At 36.4% G+C, this 24,206-nt stretch overlaps 1 protein-coding gene across 3 annotated transcripts in view; it reads left to right on the forward strand.

The window, feature by feature from the left end:
- Positions 1-24,206, forward strand: part of LOC110023996 (clustered mitochondria protein) — a 116,547-nt gene that overhangs the window by 81,676 nt on the left and 10,665 nt on the right. For all 3 annotated transcript variants that reach the window (XM_020723685.1, XM_020723686.1, XM_020723687.1), the window contains exons 13-18: positions 3,594-3,712; positions 12,273-12,381; positions 12,475-12,588; positions 12,861-12,992; positions 13,098-13,268; positions 13,345-13,431. In XM_020723685.1, the coding sequence (XP_020579344.1) occupies positions 3,594-3,712; positions 12,273-12,381; positions 12,475-12,588; positions 12,861-12,992; positions 13,098-13,268; positions 13,345-13,431 (732 nt within the window). The remainder of the gene's footprint in view (positions 1-3,593; positions 3,713-12,272; positions 12,382-12,474; positions 12,589-12,860; positions 12,993-13,097; positions 13,269-13,344; positions 13,432-24,206) is intronic.

A 24,206-nucleotide genomic window follows, 5' to 3' on the forward strand; every position in this document is an offset into this window, starting at 1 on the left:
AACCCCGCTCGCACCCTTATTTCATGTATGTTCTCACAGCGATACCATGATACTTTACCATTGGGCGTTGAAACCGGATTTCTCAAAAAAACATCCCATAAAAATGAAAAACCTGCAATCTTTCTCTCTGAGGCCGAAATCTCTATCTTAGCTTCATTCTGTTGGCTAGCCTTAGTTGGTAAGTTCCTCTGTTGAAACCCCAAACTCGAGCTAATTCGAAAAGATTTTGAGCAAATGTGGCTGAAAGGGGAATGAAAGATTGGTAAATTGGATGGTAGACATATTCTTGTACAATTATCTGATAATGAAGAATATCCCCATTTATTTGCGAGAAGACTCGTTAGAATAGATAACCATGTGATGAAAGTTTTAAAATGGACGGTCGATCTTGACTGAACCTCTTACCATTCTTGTATGGTTGCGCTTCCAAGGTCTGAAGTTCCATCTCTTCAATCACGAGCTCCTCTACTCCTTAGCTATGGTTTATGGTAAACCCCTCAAAGTTGATATTCATACAGTTAATTTGAGTCGGTCTTCTGAAGCCAGAGTTTTGATTGAACAAGACACTACTTATAACTTTTTCGGGGGAGATCTGGATTGGCTCACAGCACCGGGCTTTTTGGCAGCGGGTGGAACTCGAACAGATCCCACTTTACTGCACCCACTGTCGTATGTTTGGACACTCTCACTTCCAATGTGATCATTTGCACCCTCATTTAAAACCTCGGAGTAAAAATGTTACTGGGCCCTCTGCCCATACTCACATCTGTCCCCCCTAAGTGCAATCCACTGGCGATTGAAACATTAGTTAAAACGTCATCAACTCCCTCCCACTACCGGAGACCCCCCCTCTGACAATACTGTTTATGTTTCTGCATTGGTCGTGTTGCCGGATAGTTCAGCTGGGCAACCTAAGCTTCAAATCTTTTTGAAAACAATGCTTAAGGACCTTTACCTACAAAGGACAATGATCGGTTCGATAATCTAGAAAGCTTTGAAGCTCCTCATCTTCAGGAAGCATCAGGTGCAGAGGAGACAATTCATACTTCACATACCCTATAACTTATCATTGTTGCAAAGGTTGGCAATATTTGTACTGCGGCTCTACCACCTCATTAGAACAAGCAAGTTGTTATTGTTAGTCAGGCACAAGGGGCTCATCAGCCTATACATGCCCGTCAATCTGTCGACCAACACACTGATCAGATGAGCCAATCTTCGGATGAGGAATGACATGTTTACAACAGGAGGAAGAAGAAGAATGGAAGCATACTCGAGCACATGAACATAATGGATGATACATTGGTTACTTCGGGTAATGACACAAAACTCAACAATTTGTTAGCTGACTCCCTTCCTAGAACTAGAGTCAGAGGCATAACTAAATTGGGTCGTCCCTAGTTATTTGATTCTGCAATTTGACAGGTTTTGGTTTTTTGGGTTTACATGTATCTTTTCTTTTGGGAACCTTTGTGTGTGTTGTATCGTGTGGGTAGAGTGTTTTTTTTGGGCTCTCTCATACAACATATCTGTATCTTTTCCTTTTAATATATTAGCCCTTCGGCATTTTCAACACACACACACACACACACACACACACACACACACACACACACATAAGTATGGTTGTGCTTGCAACGATGTCGTCTCCCACGCTCGGCTCTGCTAGGGTTTCAATCCATGTTGAACCCTAACAACCCTTATCGCATAAAAGATCATTGCTCCGACGTCATCTCTCCGTCATCGTCGGCTCGCGCTACTTCGACGTCGATTGCGGCTCGCGTCTTGTCGTCTCTGTTCGAAGCCGATAGAGTTTTCACATCTTGTCGTCTCTGTTCGGTTACATCTCACGGAAGACGAGCAGGGGTCGCGTCTTCGTCTTCCTCCTTCGTCTTCGTCCTCATAGAAGACGGGAAGGGGTTTGTTTCCTTTTTTCGTCTTCCTTCTCAACTTAGCTCGATAGCACCGAGTGTTTGGTCTCTTCGGTTCCTGACCGTCTTCTTTTGTCATTCTTTCCCTCTGACCGCCTTGGCAGGACTTCTAATTGGTGATGGAGCTTTCTTCTTCTTTGATTGAACCTGACAAAGCCTCATTTGCCCAAGTGTCTTAAGTTATAAGGAATATCGTGATGGTACAGGTGATCTTTCATTTATTAGGAATACAAGCAGAAAAAGTGGGAAAAAGCAGAAAAAGTGGGAAAAAACAACACTCTTTTTCTCAGAGTCAGAAATTTCAACCCTGCTGACAAATTCAAGTTTGCTCTTATTGGAAAATTTCAGTGGGGGCACCCACTTATGAAAGTTATCAGGAAAAGTTTTGATGATCTCAAATTAACAGGAAAGTGGAAAGTGGGACTCATGGATGAGAGACATGTATTGATTCAATTAACCGTGGTTGAAGATTACACTTGGATTTTCTCCAAAAAATATCTCAGCATTGCTGGTAAATCAATTAAGCTAGCCAAGTGGTCTGTTAATTTTGACCCCAATCATGAACCTCCTACTGTACCGGTATGGTTCAGTCTATCAGGTCTCAAGCTGCACTTTTTTCATCATTAGGTTCTTTACTCTATTGGGGCCATATTTGGAGATTCTATGAAGCTAGATCTACCGAATTTCAACTTAACCAGACCTTCTGTGGTCATAATACTTGTGGAAAAAGATATTACATTACCAGATATTACTGAAATCTGGTTGGACACAACTCATAATAAATATTGACAACAAATCATCATGGAGCATATACCGCCGTACTTTTCCCATTGTAAGATGTTTGGGTATACAGCATACACTTGATAAATGTCATAAGTTACATCCTAATTTGAAATCTAAAGATCAATTGAATAAGGATGGATCTAATCCCACTGCTCTTAACATATTTGTTCCATCTGGAGAGAAAGCTACCACAGAAAAGGTTTTGGATATTGCTAATGATCAGCCACCTATCATCCTTGCTGAGAAGGTGCAAACTGATCTTTTACCCAACATCGTAGTTCCGAATCGAGCTTGGAAACTTATTGGATGATATTTTGGTCACTACTAGCAATACTAGCAATGACACTCATCTTATCACTCATCTTATCAATTTATTAGTTGGTTCCTTTCCTAGAACTAGAGGTATATTCAAAGCAAAATTGGATCGCTCTCTAGCTACCTGATACTACGTTTTTTTGACATTTTTTTATTTTTTTCTAGGTCTTTTGTAATTTTCTGTATTTACTCTTTTTTGGAACCATTTGTATGTGATGGTTATCGTGGGGGAAGGGTGTCATGTTTGGACCTTTGCGTACAATTTATATGTATCCTTATTTCCTTTTAAATATATATATATATATAAGCATGGTTGTGCTTGATTTTGTCGTGACCTTTAGATATTTTTACCATTATGTTTGAAGAAAGGTATCATCTAGTAAATAAGATGAGAAACGAATTGCATGAGACCCAATTATGTAAATTCTTAAAATTAGCTTTATCTTATTCCTCTTCATAGTCTCTACCTATCTTTTGTTTTCATATTTTACCGATTCATTCATATATTGAACCTGTTTTTCTTTTATAAATTTTATTTGCCATAATGGCTTTTTACGCAATTAGGTTCTGGAGGCCGCCAAGCTATTGCATTTGAAAGAGCACACAGTTTTAGATGGTTCTGGCAATGCTATCAGATTAGCTGCTCCAGTGGAATGCAAGGGCATTGTTGGGAGTGATGACAGGTGATAAATTCATTGCAACTGTATTAACTATTTTAGGATTATTGTGCTGCCTATATATTTTTTTTACATATTTTAATGATGAACAGTTTTTCATTAGATTTTAATTGCCTTTTCTAAGTAATTGTTTGGAAATGGTTGGAGCCACGGTCCAGAAGTGAATTTCATGGTTGTTTATTGACTTCACACACTTTTGTTAACAATGTGTCAGTGTTTGTTTGAACTCTAGCGAGTTTCAATTTTACCCATCATTTTATTATTTTATTACTATTAAGAATAAAATTGATCATCTAAACCGATCACTTTTTAATTTATATTATTTTATTTTTATATTATACAAATAAAAGAAACGAAGTTGATTCTACTCTCTCATGAATGAAACTTCAAACCTCTATGAAGGTGAGTTAAAAAATATGTACTCAGTTTCATCGATTCCTGCCAGACAAACACCATAAAGTTGTTTTGAATCTTAATCTCTCCCAAATAGATAGTGTAACAAAATGACTCAAGTGTGATAATGACGTTGACTGTATTTAACATTTTAATCTTCTTCAATATCAGAGGTTGACTTCTAGTTTATCTTTTGGATGAAATACGTAAAAATAATAATGCATATTTGACATAGTCGAAATAAACTTTGGAACTTTCAGTATCTTTGAACATTAATTTGAAGTCTAGTAGAACTTACCGAGAGGAGTTAATTGTAATCAGTTTTATTTTTATCATTTTTGCATTTCATATGAGCTTTTATTTTCTTGCCAGGCTGTTTGAAACCGATCTAGGACTCCTAATTGGTGTGGCTGGATCGATAGCAATATTAGTGTGTTTGTAGAATAATAAGAAAGGGAAAATTCAGGACAATGAGAAGGATTTTGACTGGACTATGTGAGACTGCTGTTGTCTCGCTGGAAGACAGCAAGAAAGAAGTCGGCTTACTGCTGTAGAGGACAGGTATCAGTGTTAAGGTCAAACCACCAGCTATTTCAAGTCAGAATGTAGGTACAGCATCTATAATGAAAGAGGTACAGCAGTCTCAAGGAAGAAAGTACCAAAGAAGCAATCTTCAATCTTTAAATCAATCAAAAAGGTATTCTTATAGGTCTCCTAGGATAGCAGTTATACTAAGCAGCAATAAATTCTAACTTTAATTTAAAATAAAGGAAATATGGGCCCACCAGGTCGGCTTGCCCTGTAGGAGGGAAGCCGATCTCATGATGGAATGACCTAGGCGAAAATTGTACTCCTCATTTTCCGATTCACCTGGGTGGGAGTAGCTCAAACTACACCACTTTTGTCAGGGTGGAAGGGCTTGAACTTTTTTTTAAAAGCTTTTCGATTCTCATAGTACATCGTTCAACCATCGACGCTAAATGCAGTAGATGTATTATAATCTTTCGACTGGTTAATCTTATAAATACTTTTATTAATCCTCTTGACTAATTTGAACGGTCTATGAGTTCTAGGCTTGAGCTTTCCAAAGAAATATTCATAAGTTCTCTCGTTCTTCGCTATGATTCATGCCAAATCACTTTCCTTAAAGATCATAAACTTCAATCTAAAGTCTGTATCTCTTTGAATCTAGTTTCTGTATGAGTGCTAACTCAATAGTTGAAAGTAGAGATTACTAACTCTAAAGGCGTGACATAATTTTACTCATATATGACTTCAAAGGGTTTGTGGCATGTGGATTAGCTGGTAGACCTGGGTGTAAGCAAACTCAACTTGAGGAAGAATTAAGTCTCACTGACTGATGCTTTTTCCCACAAAGCTCTTGAGGGGACTTCATAAATTGTGAGTTATAATAATTGCCTTTTTCATTTATCTGGAAGAGCATTGTTGAACTGAACTGGAGCCTTGTAAGTATGCAAAAAAAGACTTACAGATTTCACACTCCTATCTAACATGATGGTCCTGGGCACATCATGAAGATGTACTAACTTCTTTAAGCACATGTTTGTAATGTGTGAAGTGTCCATTGTTCTATGGCTTGGTAGCATTCCATTTTGGAGCAGCGGTCTACTATCACAATTAAAGAATCCTTGCTCCATTGGTCCATGGAAAGCTCACAATAAAAGCAATGTTCACATCCACCTATATATGACTTTGGAAAGAGGATGGAATTGCATAGACTTGTTTTATGCCCTCTAATATCGGATAAGTGATATTCCCTACATTGTTGAACATGCCTCTCCATATGTTACACCAATCTAAACAAACAAAAATTCTCTATCGCTAGGGAAATCATCTATTCCTTGCCTAAATGTTTAGTCATTCTTATAATATGATTCTCCAATAAGATAGTCTTAATAAGATAACTCTTAGGAATGCACAACCTGTATCAAATGAACAAATAACAATTAGATTTATGTTACAAATTATAGTTTCTCTCTTTACAATCGGTCCAAATTTCCGAAAAGTTCTCATTAGTCGAGTACAAGCTTTCGACATCTTAAAATCAATTACCTTTGTCTGCATAGTAACAATCAATAAGTGGTGACGCCTCAATGCATCAACTATATTATTTTTACTCCCAACATCGTGCGTGAACTCAAAATGAGAAAAAGATAGAAATTTTGCCCAGGAGGTATGTCTTCCTTTCAACGTATTCTGGCTATTTGTTTAGGAACTTAAAGGCTTCACGATCAGTATAGAAACTTCTTGCCATACATGAGATACATTCTTTTGGAATCATTTAAACTCTCACTACTGAAGGCGTGGGGTGACCACCTTGGGCTGAGTGTAGCTTCAAATCCAACATTAGAGGCATTACACTCAACTGTGATCACATGATTAAATAATGAAAGAGCTAGGACAGAGGATCAAGTAACTTGCTTCTTCAAATCATAAAAAATGGTATGGGCTTCATTTGGCCATGAAAATATGTTTGCCTTGAGGAGCTTTGTCAGTGGTACTACTATAGAACTGAAGCTATTGATGAACCTCCGATAGATTGACGTTAATCTATAAAATTAGCACACTTGGGTAAATGATTGTGCTTGTCCAGTTTCATTTTGCCCTTATATTGGCTGGATCCATCTCATTATCAGCTGCTAAAGCAATATGTGGAAGGAAGCATGTTTGTTGTCTCAACAAGTGATACTTCTTAGATGCTTTGTTTACAAAACTTCAAAAATCCATGATAGGTGTTGCAAATGCTCTTTTGAACGGTTGTACATCAGAATTTCATTAAAATAAACAATTATAAGTTTTCTTAATCCTCAAAAAGCATGGTTCATCAGCCATATAAAAGTACATGGGGCATTGTGCAGTCTTCCACTCATTCTTAGGTGTACGCATTGTGCATATTATCTTAGAGAAATGTTATAGCTCAATGTAATTGAGCTAATAAATCATCAAATCGTGGAATTGTGAACTATTATTTAATGATAATTTTAATCAAAGCTCGGCTACTAATGCACGTATGCTATGATCTATCCTTCTTGGCATAATCAAAGTTAGTAAAACACAGGAATGGTACTTTAGGAACAATCCATTGACCATCAAATCAACCTATTTTTGCAATTTATCCTATTTCATTGGTCACATTCTATAATTTTGTTAGTATCCTAGGATGTGATCTATGTTACTTTCAATCTCTTATAGGGGTGATAATATTTTTGAATATCTTGAAACTTATCCAATAGAGGCTACTCTACTTTCGGTATACGTTCTTCCATATCACTCCATTTCAATATCACCAAGGCCAGTCCCACTAATCCCCTCTTGTAGCCTATGGAAATGTGGTGCATGGGACTACAACTCCAATTTTTGTGTGAATACTCTTTTATGTTAATTCTTTCGACGACAAAAGTGTATTATGCATTTCCGTCTTTAATCAATTGTATGTATTTTTATGGCCACCACGAATCATGACCTTATCACCATGTTCGCTCATGACGCCATGTTTGATCCAACAAAATGTGATATGCATTCTTAGACACGAAGTGACATTATCGCTCTTGTAATTTGTCTCTAATGGAAAACTCTACTAGTCATTTCATGTGAATATTGATCTAATTCCCTTTCTCAACCAAGTTAGGGAATATGACAGTATTCCTAGGTGGCAAAACTTAATTTGTCCATTATTTTGATAGACACCACATTCTTACATCTATCTTCATCAATAATAAGGCTACTTGCATTCTTCTTCACGGTATAAGTATAATAAAGTTATGCCTAACCTACTGCTTCTCTCTTTTGAGCTCAATTTGAGGAACTCATCAAATTACAAGCATCTTATATGTGTTGTAAGCTAGTATTCCTTCCTGTATCCTTATCTCCAGAGGCTCCATTATTTAGTTCCTATTCAATGAAAGAAGTCATTCTTTTGTTTATGCAATTGAATGCAATGTGAGTATTAATGAGACTTGAAACACTTATTTTTTGAAAAGTTCTTGGGGGTACTCTTCAGATCATTCTTTATTTCTGCCTATGCTGAATTCTCTTAATGTAATTTTGGCACTCTAGTCAGTGTATCCTTACTGTTGGACCCCATAGTCGCACCTTTTTTGATGGCTTTTGGATTTGATATTGTTTTGTTGCTTCTCCAACTTTAGAGCTAAGGTTTGTATTTCCTGCAAGGTCTAATAGGACTATAACTACATCAAATTACCAATAGAATTTCTCAATTCTCCAAGATGTTGGGTTATATTATTGTCCTCTTGCTCCATCAACTTATACTTCAACATGGCTTTTTCAAACTCAACAATATACTCATCTATTGTAAAAAGTAAAATCTTTGAAAGATAATTTGTATGGAAGATACTTGCCCTATATCTCATTCATCTTAGGTTATAGTATTCTCCTTTGGCTCCATCAACTCATACTTCAACATGAGTTTTTTGAACTTAGTGATATACTCCTCTTTTGTAAATGGTGAAGTCTTGCGCTACATTTCTTTTTTCATCTTGGATCAGGTTATAATTTTGATCATTCTCTCACGTTGGATCAAACCTTTCAACTTATCCCACTAGCGGGAAGTACTCTTCCTTATATTAATTGCAACTAGCTTCACCTTTTTATTAAGTGGAATGTTTTTTACTCAAAGCTCCATTCCACAGTTTAGAGTCACTTAATTGGAATGTTTTTTACTCAAAGTTCCATTCCACAGTTTAAAGTCACTTAATAAACTCATTCAGATCTATATGACCATCAAAATTTAGGAAACCAAGCTTTAATCTAAAAGTCTTCTTTCTTTTCTTGTATTCAATGTCAAATTGACGTCAAAACTATATAACTTGAGGACTCTCGGTGAAAGGGGTTCTCATAATCTTTTCCATTCAGATAATCAACCTTGACTTTGTTTGACATCTTCGTACTGTCTTCGTTCAAAATCAATGAGCAAGCATTATAGTTGGAGGATTTTCTGCTGCATATCCTGTATGATAAACTCTTGAATATTCCTTCGGAGGTTTCTCTTTAGTGGCATAGTGATTTGCTCTCTAGTTAGGGTTTTGGCTAGGTAAAGGTGTGTAGGTTTTAGTATTGGCCAAAAGCTTGAGGTTTAGGTGAAGGGTGAAGATCGGTTTTGGTGGAGGCAGGATGGTTAGGTTTTGTGGGTTTAGGGTAGGGTAGAAATTGGGATTAGGATTTGGCTCTTATACCAAATGACATTGATCTAGGATGCCAAGTTAGTGTGGATGGATTTACAGTATTGGTGTGTTTGTATAATGATAGGAAAGGAAAATGATACTGGAGGAAAAAAAAATCCAAATTATAAATGAAATTTTTATTAATAGGAAATGGGGTTTACAACACATAGAAGCTGGAAATACCATCACCAAAATATAAATCGACACAAACAGACACCTCGAGAGTGTATTCTAAGAGGCGGTGGAGGTCGCCAAGGTGGATCGGGATGGTTGGCCAGCAAGTGGAGAGGCTGGACAGGAAGCGAGAAGGCTGGTAGTGAGTGGGGAGGTTGTATAACACACAGAAAAAGCTGGACAATGAGCGGCGAATGCTGAACAGCAAGAGAGTAGGCTGGATAGCAAGCTGGCTGGATAGCAAGAGGGCAGGCCCAAACAGCAAGCAGGGAAGTTGTGGGTGGCTGATGGCTAAGTGAAGTGGAGAAGAAGAGCTAGGGAGATAAAAGGAGTGATACAATTACCACCTCGGAGTAGGATATGGTAGGAGAACCACTACCTCATCGAATACAACCCACAAAGGGGAAGAGGACTCCTCACTAAAATCTAAAATTCACACATAAAAAAAACTTCTTAAACTCTTAGCAAACCAGCATACATATAGCCCTAGCTTGGCAGGAAACAAGAAAGGAAAGAAGAGGGGAAAGGAAAGAGGAGGAGGCGGCTAGTAATGCTCGAACCGAGCGGGATACGCAAAAGGAAAGATGCCAATGCCGCCTCTCGCCCAAATCCCGCTCGATCTAGGCGGGAAATGTGGAAGGATAGGTCGCCTGGTTCGCCTGATGTCGCTTGCCCCATTGGATGGTTTGACTGGCCTTACTAATTGGTTTAGCCGGCTGCTTGCTTTCCTAGCCCCCCTGGGTCAGCGACAATGCGTGAACCCGCTCCTGCATCCACGCGGGGGAAGCCCCGCATCAGGAAAATCCAGCAAAACGAGAAGGATTTAACTTAGAATATGTGGGACAGCTGTTGTCTCGTTGGAGGACAGCAAAGAAGCCGACCAACAGCTGTGGGGGATTGATACGAGTGTCTCGGATGAACCACTGCTGATTTTAAGTCCGGGTACAAGTACACCACCTTAAACAAAAGAGGTTACAGCACTATGAAGGAAGAAGATAACGATAAAAGCAACCACTAATCTTCAAGTCAAGCAAAAATGTATTCTTGCAGATCTCCCAACATAATACCTGTGCTAAGACATCAATAAACCTTAATTTGAATTCAAAATAAAGCAAATATGGGCCCCACAAGGCCCACCTTCCCTTTATGTTGGAAAAAAAATTCCCATCATGTGATGCTCTCTGTGGAAATTTTGGCCCTCATTCTTGACTACCAACCAGTCTAAGCAGGAGTATTGCTTGGACGTCACTAAGTATACCCGGGCTACTCACATGGTTTGTTGGTTCCATCACCCTTTTCTTCAATTTTCTAGATTTCTGTTTTCCATTTCACAACCTTCTTCCCTCCTTCCTCTTCCCGCATGCTGCTATAAGTGATTTCTATTTATTGTGCTTTACGTTGCTTCCTCTTTTTGGTCTTTCACCTGTGTCGGATTGCTGCTCTAATTCATTGTTGACTACTTAATTTGTTGGGTATGTTAACAGTGCTTGGCTTTTTGCAGAGCAAATTAAGATCAATGAAGAGCAAAATTTGCCTTATATGTATTTTGGTTTCAAATGTGTGATACGACATTTTTTGAAATGCCTGTAGATATTTTCGTTTTCCTTCAATCGAAAGTATTTTGCAGGGAATTTCTCATGATGCGATGTGCATGTCATTTCCATATTAGGACAATTTAGGAAAACTTGACCCTGGAAATGAAAATTAGTCCCTAGTGAAATTCTTGGCAACCTATTTCCCGAAAGAATTTCTCTTTGCCTTATTCTTCAAGGTTTCCATTAGCGATCTCTAGGGCTGTCAAAACTGCTCGTTATTCGAGAACAGCTCGTTAAGACGCTCATGTTCGGCTATATGTTCTTTTATGTTTTACTTTTTTTATAGCTAAATACTATATATATATATATATATATTTATATATTGATGAGTATTATTTTTAAAAAAATTAATTGACTACATTATTAATAAAAAGTATTAATTAAGAAAATAGAATAAACATTATTAAATTAGATTCAAATGATGTTTTAATATAAATAATAATTTTTAAATATTGCCCTAACTCTTAACATCTTATGGCTACGTGATTAGGGTTGTCAAAAAGACGCTTTGTTCGTGAACAGCTCGTGTTCGGGTCGTTAAGCAAACGGGCCGAACACGAACACACCTTTTGAGCTTGAAATATAAACTAGCCGAACACGAGCTGAGCCTAGGTTCGCTCGTGTTGGGCTCGTTTACACCTTTAGCGATGTTTGGACAGAGCGTTTGTTAGCTGCATTTAATGGGGCTAGCATTTCTATGAAAATTAGAGCAGGGTAGTAAATATTGTTCATGGAAACATTTGTGCTGCTTATTTTCAGAGAGATGATTAGTTTTAATCTTATTGATCTCAAGAGATCCTATTGTTAGTAAAATTTTCTCTGAATGCTCACGTCTTGCTATATGTTATTTTTTGAATTTATGCAATATTTGTATTGAATCATTGTGTAATAATATCCTAATTGCATGACTTTCCAAATCTTCATTTTGTTATTTTTTAAGCGGCTCATTTTATTATCTTCACTGGAACTTGGTAAATTTTTTTCCTTATTAATACCATCACTAATTTTTTATTTTGTGGAAATATACGGCATAAATGCGACGGGCCTTCTTTTACTTTGATCACTTCAATTCTCTAGGAGAGTGGTTGCTTTGCTGAGTGCCAATGCTGAATAAATTGTCTTGATTCAGTTATCAGATTCTAAAACTTGATTACCTCTACTTGAGACCGAATTCTTATCTTACTGTATATTTCTATATGTTAGGCATTATCTCTTGGATTTGATGAGGGTAACTCCCCGTGATGTTAATTACAATGGACCTGGATCCCGATTCTGTGTGTTGAGGCCAGAACTTATTTCTTCCTTCTGTGAGGTAAGTGAATTTGTTTCTGCTTTATGGAATTGCTAAAGATGTTCAACTTTTGATGATTTTTTTTTGTGATTTTTTGAATTGAATTTGATGAAGGTTGAATCTGGAGAGCAGCTGGCTTCACAATCTAAACATGAAGTAGAGCAGCGGGATTCACTATCTAATCATGAAGCCCCACCATCATCTGATTCTCCAAGTCTTGATGATAAGGCGAGCAGCAAAAGCTTTCTGTATTGTGCTTGACTTTTGATTGCTCTTGCAGCTTTTTCTACGTTTGATAATTTATTGAATCTGCTCCACCAGTTTAAAGAGGTTACATGGACAACTGGTTCAGCTAGTTGAACCTATAATCATGACACGCTGTATTTGGGATGGAAACAACTAAAAAGTCACTAAAACTTTTTAAAGTGCTATATAGAGTATAAGATCATTATATTTTTTTTCCTTTGAAGTTTTGTTCTCAATCTCTCTTTTTTTAATAGGAGAATTTGAAGGAAGAAGTTGAGGATGATAGAAACACAGCTTCTGTTACTGCTGAAAGTTCTCAAGCATGGAAAGAAATATGCTTAAATCCGAATGTTTTTACCGAGTTTAAAATGGCAGGAACTGATAAGGTAAATTGTTAAGATTTATTAACTATTATAATTTCAATTTCCCCCATCCCAACTACCTTTTAAATTGCTTTGTTTCTTTTAATTTTGCATTTTCTGCATTTTTAGGAGATTGCCACTGATGAAGCATTAGTGAGAAGGGCTGGTTCTTACCTCGTGGATACTGTTCTTCCCAAGTTTGTGGAAGATCTTTGCTCCCTAGAGGTTTCACCCATGGATGGTCAGACATTAACTGAAGCACTTCATGCTCATGGGATAAATGTCCGGTATCTTGGTAAAGTAAGTAGTTCTTGTTTTGTATTTTTTACTGGCATTTTCCTTCTCCATTTAATTATAAATTTCATTACCTTCTCAGGTAGCTAACATGATGAAGCATTTGCCTCATATATGGGATCTTTGCACCACCGAGATCATTGTTCGGTCAACTAAGCATATCCTGAAGGTGAAATTTTTCTTACTGTTGTGTAATACTTGTTTTAGAAATGTGATGAGTTTGTGGGAAGGCTTGCTGCGTAGAAATAATTAACTTTTATATCAAAAAATTTCATTTGACAGGTTTTTGTCTATGTTATTCTGTACACTTTATGTGCAATAAATAGCCTAATATGATTTAAGCCTTAAAATATGTTAAAATACTCTACAAAAGCCGAAGTGGCCATAGACCAAGTAACATAAGTCATTAGGCCAAAGTAAATCTGAACTGGGCTAGCTTTTCGGCTTCTTAGGCTTTTTATATTTATGGTCAAATTGATTTGATTTTATTTTATTTTTCAACTTTATATTAGGTTTTGTCTTCTTTAGGATTAGAATAGACTTCAATTTAAAGTTTAATGGGATTAGACAGGATTAGATTTGTATGTTAATATTTAGCTCTGTTGTTGTAAACCTATGTTTGTTATTTGGGATGCATAATGAAAATTTGGATTATTGTTATTGAATGTGATATTTTTTGTAGTTAAGCGAGTATTTTCTAGATCCAAGTTGTGTACATGGATTGCTTAAAGTTGTGAATGGGAAGTCTTTTTTCTTCCCCATTCATTAGGTTGAGTACGTGAGTTATTGTGGAAAATCTCACAACTTGGCATGAAAATTGATTAGCTGATTTTCATTAAAATTAGTCTAAACCTAGTACACTTTTTTTCTTATCTTGTGGGAATTGCAAGAGATGACCAAGTTTTGTATTAAAAAATACTTTGCATGAAAACGGATTAGCTGATTTTCATTAAAATTAGTCTAAACCTAGTACCACTCTTTATCCGATCTGGTGGGAATTGCAAGAGAAATGACTACATGAAAACTTGCAGTTTACTTTTATTATTTACAATCATTTATTCACCCCAAGCCTGTTCATAATAATTTTGGTGAATATCTTGCTTAAAATAATCAATTTTAAGCGCAGGTCATTATTAACTTGATTGGTAATAATAAAAAAAGTCACTTCTTTAGAAACTAAGAAATCACACCATTGGATTAGAACATGTCGTTGAAACAATTGATGGAAAACCTCTTTGCATAAATAGGAGCTAATGGGGCATCTACTACTAGCCAAACCATCGTACCACAAAACCCACTTCCATATAACGATAATTTATTCTAGAATTTCTTGTGATTTATTTCTTGGTATAGACCAGCCTACACATACCACTATTCTGCACAAACATGAAGGTTTATTTTATTTATCAAATTTGTGTTTGTAATAGCTTTGCTAATCAAGAGTATCTCCACCAAAAACAACATTGGTATGGATTAATTTTGTAAAGCACCAGTTGCATCCGTGATCATACTACTGATGATTATCATGATCCTACCGATGGATCAAAGATGATTCTCCTGCTTTCAAGGGTCTCAATGACCTTGATGCTTACATAGATTTTGAATCTGTGATGGATATCTTTCTTGCTTGACATGAGATAGATGACATACAATGTTAAACTTGCCAAAATGAAATTATCAAAATCAGCAAAATAATTTTTTTGAATATCATTTTTCAATAACATTATTCGTGATATTAACTTGGATGGAAGTTCTCCCATCTCAGGTTTTTAATTGAATAAAATTTTAAAGCAATAGTATGTGCCTCTGCACCATAAGAGACACCTTGTGAAGGTTCTCTTGAATTTTGAGAAAGTTTTTCAATCAATAATTGTTCACTTCTATTTGTTTGAAGAGCTTGTATAAAAATGCAAGATTTCTGAGGTTGATTGGTTGACCATGAGATTTATCAATGTTCTTCTTCCTAACAAAATGTTAGAAATGCAGTAATGTAACCATGGCAACATCGAGGATTCTCATCCTATGACTTTTGTTTTAGAAATATATTGTATGCTTTCATCATGAACTTGTTCATCATCGACTAATCTTGGTAGGTGGTTGGCTACTTAGGTTGTAAACTCTTGATTTCAACTTGGGTTGACCAATGTTTTAACACAATCAAATTGCTAAGGTTTTGTTTCTAAATTTTAGTCGACAAAATAACTAGAGAATGTGCCAGTTAAATTAGTTCACATTTTGATGATCTCCTGCTTCAGGTGTTGCCTGAGAGGCCATACCATCAGATAATGCCCTAAGGTTAATTTTTGGTGGATCATGAAAATTTAGATTCCAATGGCATAAAAGGTGAGTTTTTGATGATATGATTGATTATGAACCTCTAACTAATCAAAATACTTGGTTTCTTTACAACAATTGAGTGCAATTGCACGTTGTGTGATGCATTTTCACGTCCCCAACCACTTTTTGAGGATTGAAAACAAAGTAGTATTTTTTTTTATGCATCCAATTTGCAAAACAAGAAAGCTGGAAATTAGTCATCAACGGTGGAAGTGCCATGAATATTTTTTTTTCAAAATAAGCTTTATTTAGGATTTTCTTGACATTAGAGTCGCTGCTACTTTTCATTTGGATTTGGTGAATTAGGCATATATATTTATTGCTGAGCATTGTCTTGTTTATATTCAGGTGGGTAGTTATAATGACAATGTCAAAGATAAAATCTAATGTTTTGTTCTACTCATGTAATATCACACGCATATTCTTAAATTATCCATGTTTTTTTACCCTAAATGTAATTCATTTTGAGCAAAAGTCAATAGTTTTGAAATTTAATGATATGTTTATTCATTTTCTATGCTATTCTACTTTTTGATTAAGGATCTGTTTGAGGCAGTTACAACTTATCAATAAGTTGTTGCGGATAAGCTGATTAGCTGTTTTTTTTTTGCAGTTTGAAAATAGTTGTGCGACAGCTGTTTCTGGACAAATGATCATTCTGCCCTTGTAGTAATGTTTTTTGTAATAAAATTGTCATAGCAATATATTTGATATTTGAGAAGCAAAAATTCACTTCAGAATAATATAAAAAATAAGATATACACCCCACTTAACAATGAGCATCATCATGATTACTAAAATAAAGAATAAATTATTAAAATAATATTTAATAATATGATAATATTTTTTTTAAATGCAGACGACGAATGTCACGAGCTATGCCGTCCTCTAGTGATACTATCCATTTTCGATTACTCTCAACAGTGGAATTTGCCAATTTGTCTGCCCATCGGAAAAAGTCACACTTCTCCATGGTTCTCCTTGGGCACCTGCAAAACCGTCTCCCGTGGCTATGTGGCTGACATGACGTCAGCAAGGAAGCCTGATGTCCACAATGACACAGCAATCCTCAGGACGTCCCAGAAATCCTAGAGCTCATCTTTTTTGAATGTTTTAAAAGAGAATTCATTAGTCATAATACAAGTAGAAATTGATAAAAGTAATTAATTATAGTTTTGTGCAAGTGCGAGGTCTCACAGAATTCAATATACCAACCGACGAATCTTAATACAAGAAGACATAACCTTATAAAAAAAGAGTTCTTGGTTGTCTTTAACTCACGTAATTTCAAGCTCGTGTGTATCACATACGCATATCACCAAATAAGGTCATCCAGAAGACCCTCAAAAGACGCAGCACTGAATAGCTACGAGTGGAGAAGAGGATCCACCATTTATTCCTAAATTAGATAAGGATACACCATCAACAAAAAGAAAAGATGTAGCACTTTGATGAGCATAAGATATAAAACATCTCTAAAACACAAACACAATAACTTCTAGTCCCCAAAAGAGCAAAATACGCTAATATTGTCTTCTAATAGAAAGGAGCCTAATTGAAAATAAAGAAATAGGAAATAAAAACATAGAAATAAGAAAATAACAAATAAGCTAGAGAATACAAGAATCCGCACTGAATTTCCCAATTAGGTGAAATTTTCTCTGATCAACTCTCCATCTTTTTGTTGTTCAGACTCGTCGGAGACTCGCTAAAATCCCCAAAATTCTCTACCATGACAAGAATCAGTCCTGGTCCATGATCCCATAGTTGCGAGATCAATTTTGTGATTGTGGAATCCAGAATATCTCTGGATGACTAGAGCTCTCGCATCATTCTCTCTAATTTGGAGAGGCTTCTCCTTTTTCTCTAGAGGTTTCTGGAACTGATCTACCTTCACCATAATAAAGTCGTCATATTGTAGCGTCGAAGGCAGCCACTCTATAAAATCTATGTTTGTATTCATTATACGCAAACTCTAAAAGACATAAGTCCTTCCAAAGTTTATTTTGATAGAATAAACAATTATTTTTGCTCACTTGGAGTTGGAACTGTTCTTTGATGGGTGCTTTTACAAACCAAATCTCAAAACATTAAATTTGTAACATGTTTCTCCCACACTTCATGCTCAGCTAGGCCCGTCTAATAAAGTCTGTCTGGAGGAATCGACCATGGAGTGAACTCTATGGTATGCTAGACCATCATCAGTGGCAGGCTACGCCACTTTGTGTACTCTTGTTGTTTGATCTTGAGGTTGAACTTGGCTTTTAAGGTGTGATGGTCACTTGGTGACGTTTCTCGTCCTTCAAAGTTAGGGTTTGTACATTGAATAAAAATCAATATGATTGCAACTGAACCACATTTTTTAATAGATGACTTTAGTCCTCCCAGATATCTCGCAGAATCTCTTTGGTTATAAAATTCATCAGTGCACTCTTCCACTGAAGAATCTCTCTAGTATAGGTGATGGAGTTTAATGAATACATCCTGACGTTAATACTAGTAAATGTATTTGTGCTGCATCTCCCATTTCGGGTCTATTTGGGGCAGCCGCAGCTTAATAATGTGCAGCAACTGCCATAGGAAGTTGTTACGCATAAGTTACTGTGCAGAAGCTGTCGCGGATAAGCTGGTTGTCTGCTGTTTTTTATAGTTTTAAAATAACCGTGTTCTAGCTGTTTCTGGACAAATGATCATTCTGTTCCTATATAGTAATGTCGTTTGTAATAGAATTGTCATACCAATGTATTTTATGTTTTAAAAGTAAAAATCCAATGCAGAACATTATAAAAAAAAAAAAGATATATACCTCACTTAAGAGTATTATGATTGCTAAAATTAAAAAAAAATTAAATAACATTTAATAATATTATAATATTTTTTTAAATGCAGACGACATATGTCACAAGCTAAGCCGTTCTCCAGGGATACTCTACATGTCTGGTCACTCTCAGCAGTAGAATCTTCCAGCCTATTTGTGCACTGAAAAAACTCACAGTTCTCCGTGATTCTCCGCGGGCACCTGTAAAGTTGTATCTTGTAGCTATATGACTGATGTGAAGTTAGCAAGGAACTTTGAAGTTCTTGGTTGCCTTCAAAACACGAATGTCACATGCATATCACCAAAAAAAACAAGCCATCCAGAAGAGCCTTCGAAAACCACGACACTGAAAATATGAGAGAATCTTCGGTTGCTTTCATTGACATTTCACATATGACAAAAACCAGTAGGGACAAATAGGCCATCTAGAAGAACCTTAAGGTTGAATGCCTCATCACTGACCTCCAAAAGAATAAAAATGAACGTGTATAAATATTTCAATACCATATTATATCCATGGTTGTCACTTCGGTCATCCATACGGGGAATAATATATGAAAAGAAGCAAGAAGTAAAAGTGAGATTCAAAATTTAAATGATCTTATAGAAACATCAATACAACAAACAATATCAGTTTTCACCATCCATCGTAAATAAAGTAGCAATAAGAAAAAAAAAATACAATTTGTTCATTTAGCATCCAACAATAGTGTTTGTAATCCACTCTCTCAATTCTCAATCATTTCCCCAGCACCTTCGCCATCCTGGATGCCACCCTCATGAGATTATACTTTTTTTTGTGGTATACGTTGTCCAATGTGATATTCAAATGTTTCAGGTCGGACATATAAATAATCATCATCGGCCATGTTGGAAGTCTACGTCATTGTGTGAATGATGTCGTCGAATATAGTTGTGGAGAGTCATTGTGGCCGCTACAATCTGCATCTGCTTCGGAATGTTTTTCGGCATCACGCAGTATGATCATTTTTTTTCTTTTACACTCCGAATGTTTTTTCAATTACACCCCGTAAGGACGAGTGTCTCTTGTTAAACATTTCTTTCTTGCTCTGAGCAATATTGTTGAATTTTTCAAAGTCGGAAATGTGATATTTGGTATCTAAAAGTAGCTTCAGATACCTTCTTTATAAATGATATCCAGCGTCGACCAAATAATATTTCTATGTCGCAAATATAATAATTTGTAATGAACTTAAAAAATATCTAAATATGATTAATAGTTGAACAAATCTAGTGGTGGGTGAGGGAAGTTGTGTCTTCGATTTCATGTGGCAAAAGCGAATATACTACTGTCATGTGCTGTCTTTCCAACCAGTCATAACTAAAGTAAAATATTTGTTGAACTCACATACAACAATCACATTGTGTTGGTGATCGACACCACTTAATGAATGTGATCTTTTCATTATTAAATACACATGCATCTACGTGTGTGTCATCGATTGCTCCGATACAATTTCAACAATTAAAGAAAGTTATATAAATTACACTAATTTTGACTTTTGAATATAATGAGTAAAAAAATTTACTTAAAAAAATGACATATACCGAGGGTTATTTGCAATCTTTATTGTAGTTATCTCAAATGTTGGATCCTTTCGCTTGATAATCTTTGATGATAAACTAACAAAAGCATTCAACCCCACAGAAAAATATTCGCTGATTGTCTCTGATGAATGTTGAAATTGCTCAATTACTCAAATTGATTCATTCTATGACAAAATGTAGAGGGTTATTGCTAATACCTCTCTGATTGTCATCTTAGAGGAGCCATGAAGTCCATGATTCTTATGTAATTCATCTATAAGATATAAAAATATGGGTTGTGTCATACAAAACATGTTAAATTTTGTAAGGTATCCTTATAAAAGCTCCTCAACCCATTACCTCCAATGTAAGATTATGTCATGTAGGGAGATCGATCTACGTATGAATTTTAGCACTCATACATCAAACATACTGTTGCCATGATTCTCCTTCTGCGTCTCTCTTTGTGAATCCATGTTAAACAATTGCTCTGTTCAGGTAAGACATTTGAATCAAACAACTTAAATAAACTTTGAATAATGAATTGCAAAGCGTGTGATGATGCAAACATCTAAAATATCATTAACATTATTCCAAGGAAAAGAAAAAAAACATTCAAATAAAAAATCCGATAAACCTACTAGAAAATAAATACAAATAATGCAAAGATAACTAAATAAAATCAAGTGTCCCTGCTATCATAAAAAAATATAAATAATTAACCATACGGTCAGAGTTCATTGTCATGAATTCTTTACAGGTCGGGTCTTTCAACAACTTCAAAGAGTACAAGTATAACATGTCCGCATAAATTTATGGATTTGCCTCCAGAACTCGGATAACTTCTTCAATGGAGGTCGCTTGTGAAGTCCCGGGGTCATTAGTGCATGAAGCCACCAGTTTTGATATTTGGCTTCTAATGAAAGTAGCCCATTTTTTTTTTCTTTTCCTCTATCCTTGGAGGTTTTGGCTTGCATGTGGACTGTATTTCATTTTGGTTTGCGCTAAGGCTTTCATTGGAGTTAGTTGCATGCTCGGCATCCAAGTTCTCAGGTATGCTTGTAAGTCTTGCTCACTACTAGTCCAAGTTTTATTCCCATACGATTCTTCTCTTCCAGATCAAGGTCAATACCCCTGAATTTGAATTTCTTGGCGACTGACACTACCTGCAATAGAAGGGAACTTGGATATCTGTTCTTGACGTTTAGGAAAAGAAAGTCATGAAAGGAAATTCATACATGGATATGTTCTCACCTCCATTCTCTCAGCTCACAATTCTTCTGAAGCATCAATAGTCCGTTTGATTGGATCTCAACCCAAGCCCGTGATTCCTTGTTTCAATTGCTTCAAAATTTTCCAATCCTTTTTCAATCGATCCCTCTTTTTTTTCCAGTTGCATACTATCATATTCCCTTCCTGCCATTTCCTTGAACATTTTCGTAATATTTTGTTACACTTCTTTGTTAAAATGGGTGGTGAAACTATTTATCAATTCAAACTCCTTAAGTCAGAGGTCACAAAATATAAGTTTGGCTTCTTTATCCCACATAGTTGATGAACCGACTTCTTTCGTCTTAATCATTGCGTTAATAGCATAGTAAAAAACTAAACATAAATATTTGACAAAAGGAGCTATTAGCACAAATCACAACCACACACCAACACCTCCACATCAACACCTCTACACACAACCACACAACACCTCCACACAACACACAGCCACACATAACCACACACCAACACTTCCACAGCTCCACACAACACACAACCACACACCAACACCTTCATAGCTCCACACAACGCACAACCAAACATCGACACCTCCACAACATCATCTTTGCACACAAACATAACCACACATCAAGACATCAAGACATCAACAAATCCACTACATCACACACAAACCTAATAAAAGACAAAGAAGGGAAACAATCAAACCGAATAGAACACAGAGAGACCAATATCACAGAACAACGCATCACAATACTACCACTAAAAAAATAGCAAAATTTAATCACAAAACCTGCAAAATCCAACGGCAGTGCACAACCACCCGAAAATCATCAACCGATTAGAGTTTAAAGAAACTAAAATGATCGCAAAATCAAAATGTCAGAATAGATAATGGTAGAGAATACCGTGGGACGACATAGAGCAAATGAACCAAACAAAGCCGAAGAACAGAGGGGACAGGGAGGGAGAAGGAAGGTAAATGCCACCGAAGCGACGCATCAGAGAGGAGGAGAGCCGATGTTACCTTTAGGGCAGAATCGTGAGAGAGGGGAGAGTGAGACATGAAAGCGAAGAGCTCACAAGAGAGAGGACAGCGAGACACGAGGAGCGCCCAGGGTAGGGAAGTAAAAGCTAAAGAAATGAAAGGCGTAACTGGGGCCGAGGGGTTGAACCCACGACCCGCATTTATTATGTATCACAACCAGCTTTTCCAAAATGCATACTAAACACAATATCCAAATGTTGTTACAAGCGTTTTTAAAACATGTCGCGCCGAAACAACTGCCCCAAACGGGCACTTCATCTTTATACCAAATAATGATATTTATTTTTTCTTTCCCGCTATCGAAGATGCTTCACTCTTTTCCACCACACAGATGTACTCTTTTTTTATCATAATGACAACTAGCTTTATCCTTCGCTCATGTGAAACATCATTATACTCATTGATTTGTTCTCCTGCTTGGAATCACCCGATGAATTGGTTTGGATCCATGTGACTGTCAAAGTCTGGTAAGTCAACTTTCACCCCAAAATCTTGGCTTTAATGTTTTATGCCAAATCTATGTGGCATCAATTGTTCTTCACTTTGAGGCTTCTTGGTAGAAATCGATGCACTTCCTTCTTTTGATTTGATGTGTTATTGTTGTGGGTGTGTGACCTCATTGGATTGTCTGCTCTCAAAGGCGACAATCATCTATTGTAGTTGGGGGATTTTCTTCTACATATCCATCATCGCAAGTTCCTAAAAACTCTCCTTGGAGGCATGATGTCATTTTCTCCCGATCAGGTTTCCGGCAAGCGTAGGATTGCAAATCAAGATTGGTCAGAGGCTTGGATTTTGGTGGTAGGTTTCGTGAAATTTTGGTGGAGGGTAGAATGTTGGATTTTGAAAATTTTAGGTTTAGGTTAAAATTTGTGGTAATTTCAGTATGATGAGAATTTTTTTTAGAATTTTGGATTTGGACAAGAAAGACGGAACCCTAAAATAATCTAGTTTCTTCGAGCTCTAATATCAGATGATAGCATTCTAGTGCTCTTAAAAAGTATTTAGGAGGCGGGTTGTGCAGGGAGATACTTGTGGAAGGGTACTAAAAGAAGGATAGGAGAATACGGGGGAGTTTGGAATGAGATAGGCTACAAAATTTGGTGTTGGACAACAAATGTGTGTTTGATGGCTTTCCTGACTGAAAGCAGAGAATCAAATAAGGAAATGGCTAGATATGAGCGACAAGGAGGATTCACCACCTATTCCTGAACAAGATCACCTACACATCTCTTGCTAAAAAAAAACCGACCACACTCCAAAGAGCATAAAATCGAGAATGTCTTCGAAAGAAAAACTCTTACTAGTCCTAAAACAACAAAATACACACATATATAGTTTTCTAACAGATATGAGCCTAGTTTAAATAAAGAAATAGGAAATAGAAAATAAGCTAGAAAAGACAAAAATTCTCTTTGAATTTGCCAATCAGATGATTTTTTTCTTGTTCAGCCCTCATCAACCTGTTTTCTATTCAAATCCATTGTAAAATCTTAAAAATCTCGCAAAATACTATATTGAGATGAGAATTAGTTCTGGCTCAGAATCTCGTCGTCATGGGATCAATTTCGTGATTGCGGAATCTCGGATGTCCTGGATGGCTTGAGAAACTCCTGCGTCATAAGATCTTTGAGGCATTGTTGTTTCCCAATTAAAGTATATTATTGACCTTCTCAGAAAAAATGGGATGAGTGGTTGTAAGTTTATAGGCATTCCAATTGATTCCAATAAAGTACTAAGAGATGGGAAGGAAGGTGATATTGTGAATATTGTTTGGTATTAGAAGTTTGTGGAAAGTTGATGTACTTGTCGCATACACGGCCATATATCACTTTTTTGTGTCTGGTACGTCAATTGATGCATTCGCTTTATGAGAAAAATCTTGAAGCAATTAATAGGATTCTCAGATACCTTAAAAGTACACCAAGCAAGGGTTTATTCTTTTATAAGACCACCCAACAAA

This window comes from Phalaenopsis equestris, unplaced genomic scaffold (assembly GCF_001263595.1).
Source record: "Phalaenopsis equestris unplaced genomic scaffold, ASM126359v1 Scaffold000240, whole genome shotgun sequence".
NCBI lineage: Eukaryota > Viridiplantae > Streptophyta > Magnoliopsida > Asparagales > Orchidaceae > Phalaenopsis > Phalaenopsis equestris.